This window comes from Lygodium microphyllum, chromosome 11, assembly GCF_053477565.2.
Source record: "Lygodium microphyllum isolate KBCC chromosome 11, Lygodium_microphyllum_v1.1.10, whole genome shotgun sequence".
In the NCBI taxonomy this organism is placed as follows: domain Eukaryota; kingdom Viridiplantae; phylum Streptophyta; class Polypodiopsida; order Schizaeales; family Lygodiaceae; genus Lygodium; species Lygodium microphyllum.
The window spans coordinates 16,999,313-17,014,716 of record NC_141145.1 but is presented as its reverse complement, the minus strand read 5'-3'; the positions used below and the strand labels follow the sequence as shown (position 1 = coordinate 17,014,716).

General features: G+C 42.0%; 1 protein-coding gene across 1 annotated transcript; it reads right to left on the bottom strand.

Annotated features, from left to right (window-relative positions):
* Window positions 1-7,325: 7,325 nt before the first annotated feature.
* Window positions 7,326-10,516, bottom strand: DRS1 (DROUGHT SENSITIVE 1). Its single transcript, XM_087688576.1, has 5 exons — window positions 10,141-10,516; window positions 9,039-9,618; window positions 8,251-8,663; window positions 7,836-7,946; window positions 7,326-7,737 (listed from the first exon to the last, which is right to left on the bottom strand). The coding sequence occupies exons 1-5, from the start codon at window positions 10,494-10,496 to the stop codon at window positions 7,527-7,529; spliced, it is 1,671 nt and encodes a 556-aa protein (XP_087544702.1). The 5' UTR covers window positions 10,497-10,516; the 3' UTR covers window positions 7,326-7,526.
* Window positions 10,517-15,404: the final 4,888 nt, after the last annotated feature.

The window sequence follows — 15,404 nt, the reverse complement described above, 5'->3', positions numbered from 1 at the left end:
CTTAAGTAACTAAGAGAACTTGGAGTTTTAAGCTTTGGTAACTAAGCGTAAATTTTGAGGACCTGAGTATGTCCTCGCTCGATTTGACAACGGGCATTTCGTGTTGCCGCAGATGGATAAATTCGATTAATGAAGCTTTTAATAAGCTTTTTTTTAAAAGCTTATAAGCTTATTACTAAAGCTTGAAAAGCTATGGCTGAGATTTCTTATCTGTTCTTCACGACTTCTTGAAGGATCTTCCCGCGTGGTCCTCCGCCTACAGAGGCCGGTCCCTCGTGATCTGAGTGTACAGCAGGGGGTTTTTGACTACCAGGAACACGTTGGTATCAACCGTTTGCCACGAGACTGACTGTAGAGCTCGATCGTTCCAAGAGCTCCGCCTTCACGCGATATGGTAAGCGATTGGAAGCTCTCGATCTCAGCTTCACTCTGATACCACTAGTGCACAGATCGGACGTCGTATGCGCACGTAGTGAGCGTCATAAGGTCCTCAAGAACAAAAGAACTCTACTTTTTGCACAAAAATCAATGAAGAAAGCTTGCACGACATGAACAAGAGACCAATTGGGTGCAATCTCCTCCCATGCCTTGTGTGATCGCTCCACAAAGCATATATTTTATATATTATTTATCTTCAAGCTTGAGAAATAGTCCAATTTACAATTGGCACGCTTTTGCTTTTGTGTTTGCTTTTGTGCCACTAAAGAATTAAAGCTATTAGGCACCCAAGAAGTCAGGCAGTACCCAAATACAATGTCCAATACAAGTATTTAAATCGTGCGCCCATGCGCATACAAAAATAATAAATAAATATCAAGTGCTTTAATAAATAAGCACGACAAAATATAGGCGCCATGCCTAAGATACGCGCCCATCAAAAATTGATGATAATTTGAATACATGGTATCCTCCAATGCTTCCCAATGCCACCACTGCTTGCTCTACACATCAACTGAAGCATTCACAATTGTTAGAAAAATAATACAATTAAACCGATAAAAGTGAATATCTAGTAGTCTTCAGCTACAAAAATAAATTGGTTAGAAATCAATCCTAACCTTAATTTATTACGAGTGCGTACTCTAAACTCATAAACGTTTATTAATTTAAATATGTATTTTGCGGAATCACCCGCTATGGAATCACCCACTTACACATTAAATTAACAAAACGCCCGAAAAGGATAGGCGTCCCCATCGACTTTTCGCACAAAGAATCCACCTTGTGTATGAGCCCCGGTAATAAAATTTTACGGAATCCACCGCAAAACCTCACAGAATCCACCATAGAATATGCCTCGTGGCATCAGCTGGCTCCCTTGAGACCCCCTAGCTAGGGGTTGTTTCTGCGACCCCCAAACCCCAAAATAGGGGCTCCTTGATAACTCCCACACAATGCATTGTGCCTCTAGTCGCTACCAATATAACTACTCTATCTAATTCAAATGCTAGATTCACAGAAGTCACATTTTTGCCATCTAATCACATAAACCTCATTTGACATAGAAGTTAGGACGCACCTAATGTTCGTGCTCACATATGGCTTCTCCTCATAATGGGAGCCTTACAACTTAGAGTACCATGAAACATTGGTGTCATATTATGAGGATGGGGCATTGAAAATATCTAACATGGAAGAGTGGCATGACATGAATAATATAGATGTAAACAAAATCTCGTCCCAAGTCACTTATCACTTACCACCCCACGTTGTCATCTGTGTATCACAATCACATGCAAGGTATATTCTTACATTTGTTACACGTGTAAAAAGGCACCTCTACAGTTGCCTTTGCGTAAAACCTCCACCATCACTGAAGATTGTTGCTTCTGAGAAGCGTGGCCACAATGAGTGTGCACCGTGTGTACAAAGACGCGTACTAGCTAGGCAGCTCGAACCAAATGACTATGCGGTGATGCACAAATTACGACAAGAAGTAGCTGCATAGGCAACTTGAACTTGACAGCGATTGGGAGAGGAAAATTTGACGATAATGACGTGGGTGACTCAAGGGTGTGATGACAATGGCTCAAAAACTCGAGGATGACATTGAGACTACAGACATAATTAATGTGAGTGGTTGAGAAGGAGAGGAGGATGGGGGGAAGGCCATAGTCACACGTGCACGTAAATTGAATGTCATCAGCATGGCAGAGGCAAACCGACAAGCCAAGTAGCTCAAATTTTGTCATTTTGTGAGAGGCAAGAACCAAAGGAGTTGTCATGGCATTCCCCCAAGTTCCGCCCATAAAGTTGTTTCAATGGAAGAATTTTATATGTATATATGGCCTCATGTGTAAAACAATCTAGACTCTTGCACTTTAGAAGAGTAGATATGTTATGGCCTGCAAACCCAACTCACCATAGATACCTCTTTTTTCTTCTCTAGTCTATCAAAGATTTTTTATTTTAAATAACTCTTTATTTTCATATGGGCCATGGCCAATAACATAGGGAAAGTGGGGTTACCTAGGTCCCATATCTCAACCTCACCTAGTTCACCCAACAAAATGCAAGGTGGCACACCATAGAGAAATTGAGCACAAACTTTTTGGAAAGAGAAAATGAAAAGAGTGATTTGAGATTAAACATATTTTAGAATGATACTTTTCACTAATCAATCCAACCCTACCACACACCAAGTTCAAAATTTTTTATTAAGGAAATATACTATAATAAAACATCAAATAGCATGTTGATCAATTATGGCCAAGCTAGTGAAAAATTTGTGTACCTATCCATTATAGAGGATGTTAATAGGAGTCAATTCCAAGAGGAGCTCGACATCTAAGGAAATTTGTGGGTGTGGATAAAGTTCAAGGCCCATCAGCACATACCATGGAGGCTCCTATCATCTTTGTACTCTATAACAAATGTAAGTAGCATCCCCATCTCAACTTTCAGGTGTTTGAATGTGTCATTCTCATGGGCATCTATGTGCATGAAGAAAGACACATTAAGTTGATGTCCCCCATCTCATCTTCTATTTGCATACTTCCCCTTGTTTCATGCCTTCTCCATACTTTATGGTCTATAGGTAATCTATATTGGCTCTACCACAAGTACCAAGAACAACATCATTGAACACTCCAAAAGCTCATTTTATCACCTTTGTTATATTTATCCAATCCAAGACATTAGCACATGTACATTTTCAAGAGGCAAGCTCCAAAGACATGAATAACACATGCTTGAAATGATAACATACATGTGAAGGGGCTCTTGAAATCAATCAAATGATAATAATTTCATGGAGTTTAAGACATGAGTGATTTTATACCTCGAAAATAATTATCTATGGCCATGGTAGCACTAACAAAGTATGTTCAACACAAAGACAAATGAATCTAGTTATGTTTTCCATGGCTTTTTGTGTGGGGATGTTACACCATGCCACTAGGTGGGGGGAGGGGGTGTGTGCGCATCGCGCGCGCGTGTGTGTATGTGTGTGTGTGCGCGCGGGTGTGTGTGTATGCACGCGGGGGTGTGTGTGTGTGTGTGTGTGTGTGTGTGCGCGCGCGCGCGGGTGTGTGTGTGTGCGCGCACGGGTGTGCGCACGCGTGTGTGTGTATGTGTGCACGCGTGGGTGTGTGCGCGTGCGCGCGGGGGTGTGTGAGTGCGCGCGCGCGCGCGGGTGTGTGTGCGTGCGCGTGCGCGCGCGTGTGTGTGTGTGTGTGTGCGCGCGCGCAGGGGTGTGTGTGTGTGCGCGTGGATGTGTGTGTGTGTGTGTGCACGCGGGTGTGTGTGTGTGCGCACATGTGTGTGTGTGTGTGTGTGTGTGTGTGTGTGTGTGTGTGTGTGTGTGTGTGTGTGTGTGTGTGTGTGCGTGCGTGCGTGCGCGCGCGCGGGTGTGTGTGTGGGTGCGCGCGGGTGTGTGCGTGCGTGCATGCGTGCGTGCGTGCGTGCGTGTGTGTGTGTGTGTGTGTGTGTGAGAGAGAGAGAGATAGAGAAACTTCTAATGTTCTAACATGGATAATACATTCTACTAAAAGAAAAGTTGGAATGGTTAAATCCTCAAATTTCATAAATCTTTGCCTCATCCAATTCTCTTCCATGAACTAACTAAACACAAGCTTTTTGAAAAGAGAAAATTAAAGTAATGATTTGAATTGGGATTTAATAGTGATTTGACATGATACTCTACACTAACAAATCCACCTCTATCATACACTAATTATAAACTTTTGAGAAAAGAAATAAAGTAGATTGAAAAAATCCTAGTATGCATTTAAAGGCTACTAGAATTGGGATACTTTGAGAAAACCTTTATCCTAGACCTAAAATATGGAGATAAGATTTTACTATTAAGTATTTCAAATAAAATATTCAAGGCTCAAGTTTCACTAGTTGCTATTTTTAAGATTTATTAAACATCTCTCTTTGGATTTGAAATATATTAAGGGCAATATATGCATCATGCATACCTTGGTTCTCCTTTCAACTCCTTGAAGGAGCTCTAAACTTTAAAGGTCAATTCTCCATGTAAGGGCCCCATTGCCACATAGGTGATGGGGCTTTAAATGTATATTGAGCAGCCTCTACCTAGGTAGCCACAAGTTGGAGAGTGGTGGAGAGGGAGGGAGGAAAAGTGGGAGAGACAACAAAAGGTGTTGAGAGAGAGCATGAGGCAAGAAGGGGGAATAAGAGGGTGAGAGACAATCGAGTTGTTTTGTTCGAGATCAATACACCCATACACACATCACTTGTTCCAATGCAATGGCTTGAAATTCCAAATTAAATTTATTGCAAAACTAAGTATACAAAAAAAGAACCTTGAGACAAATAAATAAAATCAAATCTTCCAAAACTCAAAGTGTTTTCACATTAGGTTTATCCTAGTAAAACTATCTAAATAAGCTTGTCACTATCCATAGTATACAAGTACAACCTTAGAGATTTAGTGTATTTGTTTTGTCATAGAACTTGACAAATATTTAAGCCATGTGTGTTTGTGTTTGTGTGTGTGAGAGAGAGAGAGACAAGGGCATAAGGGATTTTAACCTTTACATGTGAAAAATATGAAAGACGCATGGAACACAAAAGAGAAACCATGAGAGAGAGAGAGAGAGAGAGAGAGAGAGAGAGAGAGAGAGAGAGAGAGAGTGTGTGTGTGTGTGTGTGTGTGTGTGTGTGTGTGTGTGTGTGTCCACTTGTTTATCATACATGTTAGAGAGAAAGCTGTAAACAATGGTAATTAGGTAGATCAGATCATATGAACAATGGACTACATGAGCCCATGAGAATCTAGTGGTGCAAGGAGAGTGGTGGATTGGAGAGGTCACAACTAGGCACAAATATTGACTTATTTACATGTGCATTCACAACCTAGACTTTCAATGGGAGATGTATAAAACATTTCTCATGAAAGAGAAGACATGCTTATGTACCAACCTAGACTTTGTCATGGAGATAAATATTTTATAATGAAACTTAATGTTTCAATTTTCTCTTGTAACTACTCTTGAAATAAGTCATTACTATAATCATTTTTGTTTTTGTATCCATCTTAAAGATACCCACATGTGATAATGATATAATAATGTCAAATAATTATGATCTCATTGATGTGGGTAATAGAGAAAAAGCTTTCATAATTCAAAGATATATCAAACGCAATTGCCTAAGCAAGCTCACCAAAAAAATTCCCCTAATTTTTCTCATTGTTTTTATATTGTGCTTAATGAAAGCATGAAATGAACATTGAACAAGACAATTAAGAAAAGTTCTTTTAGATGTCAAAGCATGTTAAGAAGTAAATAATTTAAAAGATCATCGTGAGAAGAGCACAAGGGCGAATTCTTAACAACAAATCCAATCTATGGCTGGCTAATCTCAGTAAGCTAAGCAATTTCCTTTTAAAGGATTGGAATTAAAATAGAGCTTATCAATTACTTTTCCTAGGATTGAATCTTAAAACCCAATCATACACCGTTATAAAGGAACAAAAATAAAATTTTGCCTTATAGATAGAAGGGTAGAGGTAGACTCCCCCTTGACTCTCACTCACTATGAACCAAGTGCAACAATTAACTTGTTCTTCATCTTGTAGGATTTCAATGTGATCACCTAGACTTAGCACTAAAATATTATTAGAGCCTATTTAGTCTTGTAAAAACCTTCAAATCAATTCTTGTGGGTTTGAGACCAAGCACTTTGCAAGACCAACGAGCTAAACCCAAGGTGGCTTTTTTAGACAATTCATTTTTAAATAATGTATACACAGATTCTCTCCTTGAAAATTTAGGCGTATTATCACAATAATAGCGACCCTCCAAAATGTTCTAAAACTTCGAAAATACTCTTGCATATAGTCCATATTAATACTACAAAAGCACTACAAATGCACGAAGCTTTTCCTTGCACATAAATAGATTTGTAATATAGATCAATGAAAATTATTGCATTGTTAAAATGATTTCCTTAGTGAAAATTTTCCAACACTAAAAGGCATACCGTATTGTATGTTTATTTTGGTTGGAAAGTCCCTCTTTCTCCAATGGATATCACCCTTAAAATATTAAAAACAAGCTAAATACCATTGGCTTAGGCTTGGGAAAAACTTGGACTAAACAATGTGCGCCCATTTGCTTTTTCCTTCTAAGCTATCTAACATTGTGTCCGTTTGCTTTCTTCTTCTTAGCTATCTTGTCAATCCTCTTTCAAGCTAATTCTTTAGGGTGCGTATGAGGGGATTTGAAAAAGGAGATCAATTGAAATGCCTGGCATCATGATGGCATAGGGAGGGAGAATGATGACCTTTCTTGGAAAGGAATAAGGACATGGCAATTAAGCGAGCAAGACCCAAGAGTCTCAAATGGGAATCTCGCATTACTCCTCTCTCTATTTCTCTACTTGATAGTAGCCAAAAGCAACGTTTATTCCAGCCTTGCCGGTAAGAGCCAGTGAATGCACCATCTCCCTCCTCGGCCAACTTTCGAACCACCCTGATGAGGCCATGACTCAAAATGAAGACGACCAATAAGATTTTTTCTGTCCCATGGCATGGCAAGACCAGACATCGGTCGCTCTCCATGCCAGGCGATCCAGGAAGACCTTTCCTGCTCTACTACCTGCGTTCATGAAGGTGCACAAGCTCGGTAAAATAGGGCACAGACGCATCGCACAACCTCCCCTTGTCGCTATGTGAATCCTATGAGATATACCACTGTTGAGATGTTTTGACTTAGAGAGAGAGAGAGAGAGAGAGAGAGAGAGAGAGGGATTAGTCTATGCATCGCACGATGGCCTAGAGCCGTCCTACGTCTTGTAATCTTGTACTATTTCCGTGATTAATACAATTACCTATGACGAGAGATTAGTCTTAATTGGCCGCTTACATTCCAACTAGTTTTCCATTCAGTTATTGCTCAAGGCTGCAGACCTGTCGATCTTTCAGCGCCCGAACAACATTGTGACTGAATTAATTACTTACAAAATCCAAAAGCTCAGAGCATTTGGGTGCCCAAAGTACAAAAATTCATCTGCTGTGTAAATCACCTATAATGATGGCAGCTCTGCACCATATCTCATTTGCGCCACACATAGACCTGCCCTCCTGCTGTTCCCCCGCACAAGACCCCTTGCCTCAGTGGGTGAGCTGCTAATCTGGCAGCGATAGAGGTCATCAGAGGGCTGCTTAACCAATCACATATTACCTCAGCGCTTGAGGAAATTACATCTATAGTCCGCTTCATGTTACCCACGTACACATGTTCATCATCCCAACCCCAGATGGCTCTGCACACATGCAAAAACATGAAGTAATTGCCAACTGATCACAGAGCTTCTCAAAAATCATAGGTCTGCATTGGAGATTTTTCAGTGTGAGGAAGCACCTGAAGGAGGAGACCCATCGGTTGTTCTGATTGGAATGACTTATCATCACTGGCTTTCGTCCTCTTCCATTTTGTTGGAATCCTTTAACGATTGCGATTGTGTCATCATAACTACGCACAGGAGGAGACAAGCCATTTAAGAGGACTGAAATCACCCCATGTTTAAACCTCAAGTCTCAGTTCAAAAGCCACTCAAGAGTAGTCAGGTCATCTGGCTTCAGTCACACTTTCCCGAGCTAATTTAATAATATGGCATGATCACCTACACACATGTATCCCTGAAGATGTCTTGTAAGGCTCAGTAATTCATATCACATGCACACACTTGCAATTATCAACAACTCGCCACGAATGCATTCCATAGAATTCAAACAAAGACATGGAATTGAATAGACACCCCGAGGTAAGAGAGAACCTGCAAGTTGCAAGACTGTTTCCCGATGGAGAGAAGTATGCTGAGCTCACTGCACGTTTATGCACAACCTTAAAAATACTGCTGCTTGCACCCTTCATTTGCCTCACATCCCATATGCATACTGAGCAATCAGTGGAGCTGGTAGCCATACACCAAGGTGATTGAGAACTAAAATCAATAGTGTTGATCCGTTTTTCATGGAGTAGCTCAAACTCTGCGGTGGGCTTCCTTTCCCGTGTATCAATCATTCTCAATGTACCATAGTGCTCACCAACATAAGCACAAGTAGCACTATTTGGAACACAGCCCATCGCTGTGAGAAGGTTTTTATCCTTCGGACAGTACACAACATCAAAGATGGCTTTGTCAATATCCAAGTGCTTAATGGTTCCATCATAGCTGCATGTGAAGATCTGGAGAAGATCGAGATTAATCAGTTACATCATGCGACCAGGAGAGAGATATTACCTAAAGGAAAAACTCCAAATTGATAATTAATAGCACAAATGTATATGTATTTTCACATGTTTGTATCATTCCTTCCTACATGTCGATGTGTGCACAGCTGTTTTCAGTTCATTAATCTGTCATGGACAATGATAACTTACACAGAACTAGACATACTACAAGCTGCCCAGTTGCAGACTCCATGGCAACTGGGGAAAATGATCCCATCATTGCAGAAAGCCATACCCCACCAGATAAGGCTCCCACAACATACAAGAATCTTGACACACAATCACCTTCAGGAAAAAAAATTCCACTGGGGTCGGGAGTAATGTGCAAACCTTGCTGGGACTGAATGGTGCAATACATATGCCAGAGACAGGGGAAGGGTGAGGCTCAAATATGTGAACACCGCTCTCTTGTGCTTCATCACAGTCCACATCCCAGAACCCCAAATGTCCAACCTTGTCCCCTGCCAACAGTACCAGACGGGATTCAACAGGCAAAAACGCCAAGCTGAATATTCTTTCGGGAACAACTCTGGCTATATCCTCCTCCTTCAATGTCAGCCACGATGATGCCACTGTCTCATTGCCTCGGGATCCTTTTCTGCTGAGCAGCTGGGACAAGGGGATATCATATTCAAGGTTCTGGAGGCAACTAAGAAGCACTGAAGGAGGAGAGTCCCCTTGGACGTGGACATCATCCAGGGCCAGGGGCTCCGTTGAAGCACCTTTCTTCACCGCTTTAGTAGGGGAAGCTTTCAGTGGTGAAGCCTCCTCCTTCTTTGCCTCTTCCTCCTGTGCCTCCTCCCCATTTCCCCAAGAGACCCTCGAACTCCGAAGGCGCCGAGTTACCACAGGCTCATCCCTCACAGGTTGCTTCTCAGCTTTCCTTTTGTACCCTTTGGTCTCTGCTCTCCTGCGTACGAACACCTGGTATAATGAGCACTAGGGCAGACCGAACCAATGTAAACAGTACTGGCAGAATGCAACAATGTGGGAATTTGAAATACATAATGCTCAATTTTGACCTTATAGAATGCTACAATGAGGGGATTTGAGATACATTGAGCCCAATCTTGATTGAGCAGTACTGGCAGGATGCTACAATAAGGGAATATGGAATAATGCTCAATTTTGACCATATAGAATGCTACAATGAGGGCATTTGAAGTACATTACGCAGAGTCTTGGCCATGTAAAAATGCCACAACAAGGGACTTTGCATACCATTATGCTCGATCTTGACGATATAGAATCCTAGGATAAGGGAATTTAGATCATAAAGGATGCAACAATAACGGAACTTGCAAAGCATACGCAGGAAATGGCCTATGTTCATGATTTCACGACATCATGCAGAAGTGCATGGTGCCAAGGAAACCCTAGGAGGACATGCAATGTCCGTGGCAGGATGAAGGGAAAGCTCTCATTTGATTACTTGGTGGAGGCAGTCCGTTGCATGTCGGAAGCCGCATGCTGGATGCCCAGGGCAGCTAGCATAGCTTGATTCCTCTGCACGTTCTGCAGCCGCTGCTTCTCGTAGTCGGTCAAGGGCATCCCTGTGCCATCTGAATCGCCGCCGGCCATGGCTGGGACACCCTCTCTCTCTCTCTCTATCTCTCTCTCGATAGTGGTAGTGTAGTGGAAGGGAGCGTTTTGCAGCAAAGAAAGGGTCAATGGCAGTCCTCTTTTCTGGCCCCGGGGGGGGCGGCTCTGTGTGTGGTGGTGGCTGATTAGGAACCACGCGTTGCCATTGAACTTCTTTCCCGCGCAAATAAATACGTTGCCCTCCATGGCAGAGGGTAAAAACCAAAATGTGGTTGTCGTGTGATATGGTGCGTAAATGACCAACCATGCTATGTGCACAGTGCACACCATGCCATGGTGAATGCTTTACGATGTGGCAGCCTCGCTTCATGTATCTCAAGGTTTAACCACTCTCCCCAATTACTATGGGGAGAGTCTATGTTCTTGAGATAGACCTTGGCGAAACTGCAATTTTTGGACAGTCTCTTTTCATGTGATGAAAACCACCTTCAAAAGGTTGCTTTTTGCTCTTGGAAACATGTAAAATCACTAACCACAATAGCCAAAATGGCAATGATACCAATTGCCATGTGCACATTACGGAAATTTGGTCGAGCTCCTATTTTTCAGGCTCTAGTGTAACTAACCAACAATGGTTCGTTGTGTGCACTCTATATGAAAGGAGAGAATGAACCTACCATCCTTGTGACCACCCACATGATAGACACACCCAGGGAAGGGCAAGAAGCAAGTTTTTTGTGCGAGCTTTAGAGTAATTTTTCTTTGGCAACTCTTTTATTGTTATTCCACGTAGTTCATTTCTTCCACCATTAGTTGTAACCATCTCTACCTCTACTTGCACCACCACTACCGCTACACCAGCACCTCCACCACCACCCACCATCTCCTCCTCCTCCTCCTCATTCTTCTCCTCATGCTCATCCTCGTCCTCGTCCTTCTCCCCCTCAACTTTCTTATTCTCCAATTCTCATCCTTCCATCCCCTCCTCACACACACACACACACACACTCTCTCTCTCTCTCTCTCTCTCTCTCTCTCTCTCTCTTTGCCCTCCCCCTCCACCTCTACCTTCACATTCCCTCCACCTCTCCCCCCCCCCCCCTCTTTCTCTCTCTCTCAAGTTATTACTAGGTGCATGTCACTCCTCAATCTTGAAGATCACCCCAAATAGTTAGGCTATTCCTTAATAGTGTAGCTACAAGAAACATCACTTAAAAGTAAAGGATGGATGGCATGATGCCCATCTCACATCCACTCGTGAATTACATGCCTTGCTTTACACATCCTCACTTATTCTCTAATTTGGACAATGGTTACACTTGAAGAAGTTCACAATGATATTTAACTTAGTTTATATGAGACATGACTCTCCAAAACTAGTCCTATTATTCATACTTGGCTAGATTTTGGTATTTGTTTATCCTACATATCATTCTTGTTTTTGTTGGGTTGGATGTATGATTCACTTTGGAATTTGGTATTCTTGGCTAATGTATGATTCACTATTATAATTTTTGAAATTTGGTAGATTTGACCAAGGACATACATTTAGATTGCATACTTGTGAGTGCCTTAATCCAATCTTCTCTTATAACTCCGCAAGATCCCTAGCAAGTTTGAATTGACCATCTTAGGCTATGCAAGCTACATGTAGGTGGACATTTCTAAATCTTACACAAGTTAAACTTAAGTGTTTACTATTTTAAAAGAATTTCCTCTCAATATAGCATAAATTTGAATTTGGAGTTTAAAAATGCATCACTTGCTTTTTTATATATAATGTAAAGACATGGGATTTGAATAATCTTAGATTTTAGGTTGTAATGTAGCATATCCATTACAATCCATAAGTTCTCCTAACTCCTATTTTTACAAAGATGTCAAATATCAATAACATGCATTATAATAATGTATCAAAGCTACAAAAGTTTTTATTGAATGGAAACCCTCTAACCTAAATTTATCTCAAGTTCTAAACTAATATCACCATAAGATATAGGCCTTATACCGACGTTAAAAGCGACGAAAATATTCATAAAGAAATTTGCCCCCTTCGTCGCAAAAAGTGTTGTTATTGGCAACATCATAGAATAGTCGGTATCAGCATCATTATCAACGTCGTTATTTGCGTCAGTATCAAGACGCTAATACCGACGCAAATAATGACACTGATAACGACGCTTTGCGACGCATTTAGCGACGCTAATAGCGACGCATGTAGTAAATTTGCGACGCTAATAGCGACGGTAACAAGGGGAAAATTTTTTGGGCCATACAAAATAGTTTCAGAAATGTGTACGATGCTCGTATAAATAAAGACAAAGTGTACTTAAATCATAACACATATACATGAAATAAATACATGATCGCATAATGAAAGTGACTGGTACAACCATGGCAAGATACTACTACTACATAGAAAATGTCTATACAGATCACGTGACCAAAAATAAAGGGTGTGTGAACTCCAGGGATCCAAGGCGAGCTATAGATCATCGCCATCCGAAACCTCGTCCCGTCACAAAGGAGCATCGAACAGACTCTGCAAAAAAAGAAACAACTACACATCAGTCCACCATACAATAATGTATTCTAATCAAACATGGTAACTACGGACAAGAAAGATGAGTGACTTACAGGGCCGCCGCATCCATACAATCAGTCGATTAATGTAGTGAGACTGTGTCTCTCTCATATCGAGTCTCAAGGCTGATGGGATCACAATTTGTAATGGAGTGCTGCAAAGAAAACAAAATACAACTGTTAGAAACACGATTGTCAGTACAAAGGATATTGCAAAAAAATAAGCAAGCAAAACAAAACAAAAACTTACAAAGTCCTCCAGATATGTCTTGTGGCTACCACTCCCAAGATGGTGGACCACTCCGGCCTCTAGTCGTGCCCTCGTCGCATTGCGCTGTTGTCTCCAACGTCCTGGAGAATCTATAGCCTCCTCCTTAAGTCAACGCCAGTCATCCGTGTCTAGCCACTCGAGCTTTGAAGCCCCACTCTTGAGTGCCTTGCGTACGTCTGATCGTCTGTGTGACATATATACACGCATGCACTCCATCATCCAGCCCGTAGAAAACCTATCTATTGTGGCTAGTACCGAAAACTCCTCATGCAAGGATGCTACTATGTAGTCCTTGCTCCCCTCCGGTATGTTCTTCCAATGATCCAAGACGTTGTGCCGAAAAACTTGTTAGCACAACTCTCTCATGCAAGCCATCACCCTCCTTCCCTCATCATTCATGATGATGGCTCCTGACCTATCATCTACAAGGTAGGCATACCCCTCTCGGATATGACTAAGATGGGTCCTCTCTCACCTGCGACCACGCTCCTGGGCACATCCAAGAGACCCTTGTACATCTAGTGTACCTACTGAGATAGTATCTATCGAAACAACATCCATAGGGGTGCCACCTGCGAACGGATGAGCAAAAGCCGGAGTGAGTGGAGTAGACATTCCCACAGGTGTGACAAATCCCGGAGGTGACGCAACTCCAGCAGAATGACGAGACGGAGATATCGCGTCTGTGCCTCCACAACAACCATCTGAGCCACGCTCTCTCGAACCGTCACAAGAGCGTAGCACCTGTATCCTGAGCTGACCGCGAGCTCACTACATCCGGATCTCTGCAACATCCCCCTGAACCACTCCCTCTATCTGGCCCAAGTTTGGAGTGTCGACCTCGTTTGTTAGAAATTGAAGCATCAGATTGCGCCGGAGTAAATCTAATAGAGCAACCTGATGGTGTCCGAGACAACTCCTGGTCTGCCATGTCTTTGAATCTCACCATCTGATCTGGAGGCATACACGTGAAGATCTCCTGTAGCTTCTCATCACTCATCCCTCGACTCATCCTGATGATCTAAATATCCACAAAGGTCACCTGCATAGACAAAAAATGATGTTAGTATAATCAATATAAATCATACAAAGCACGGTAATATAAATCTTTAAAAAATGATCTTACTTGAAATGCATATCTTATGTACCCTTATAAGTGATTTGTCAACGAATTGAGTAGATGGATGCTCCAAGTATGAAGTATCCTATGGTCCCATGTCAATTTCTTGACACAACTCCGCATACACTGGAAGGTCGATAGACATGTCACTACAAAAGGATGAGTCCACCTCGTTCTCAAAGAATTATTGGACTCTTGTATTTCCATCATTGTTAGCTGATACTGGCTCCTCTACATGCTCCAAGCTTTCGGTGGCCTCTACCCCTTGCAATATGGACCCCTCTATTTGCATATTGTCCTCATCTATGCTCGAAACATCACTTTGATCATATACTCTTACACTTCGGGGAGTTGAAGGTATAATATACCACCATCGAGGTTGTCGGGGGTTTGGATAGAAAATTACATGTTCACAATCACGTACAAGTGAGATTTAACTATTGTGACATGTACCATGTTGTAATACAATTAAAAAACACATGAGTTCGTGCACATGTTCATAATGGGCCAGCAACACAAACGTGTCGTGCAAATCCGTCCATTTTTTTTCGGAATCTATTTCGAGAAATCTAGATGGACCTCGCCGAACTGTTGCCACTGCACATCGAATAGGATCATGGAGAAGCTACGGTAATCCACTGTGACAATACTTTGCAAGTTTCCAAAATACTCCATCTCATCTATAACCGTGTTTAGATCCATTGCTCGTCATCGGCTCTCTTGCTCGAACCTTGCCATGATACCATAATCTATTGTGGAGCGCATTTGTCAATACGCTCCACGCGAAAATACCGTCCATGCGACCACACTGCACTATATATTTTGTATTGTACATTGAAACACTCAATTATTTGTCACATATAAAATATAGATACGACAAACCCTAAACACGTCATCACCTTTGGACTACATCCCCTCGAGAATTCCCACTCCTCAGTTGAGATCTCCGCCCCTTCACGAGACGCTGCGGTCAAAGCTTCATGCAACCATCACATTGACATAAACCGCGGCATCTCCTCTATGCCCTCAGGATATCGAATCGGTAGATGGCGTGTACTACGTCGAAATTCAGATCGCGCTTTCTCTCGATCTTTTCTAGCTTGCTAGTACCTAACGAGCCACATCTCCATAGAGGCATGGTGCAACATACAAAAGCGATTCACTTTCTCCTCCGTTGCAG

Excerpts from the sequence above, each read along its gene's own strand:
- DRS1 (XM_087688576.1), bottom strand. The coding sequence starts at position 10,496 with ATGGAGGGCAACGTATTTATTTGCGCGGGAAAGAAGTTCAATGGCAAC. Across the intron at positions 8,664-9,038 it reads CACCATTCAGTCCCAGCAAG|ATCTTCACATGCAGCTATGA; the intron begins GTTTGCACATTA and ends GATCTTCTCCAG. Across the intron at positions 7,947-8,250 it reads AACAGTCTTGCAACTTGCAG|TTATGATGACACAATCGCAA; the intron begins GTTCTCTCTTAC and ends TCCTGTGCGTAG.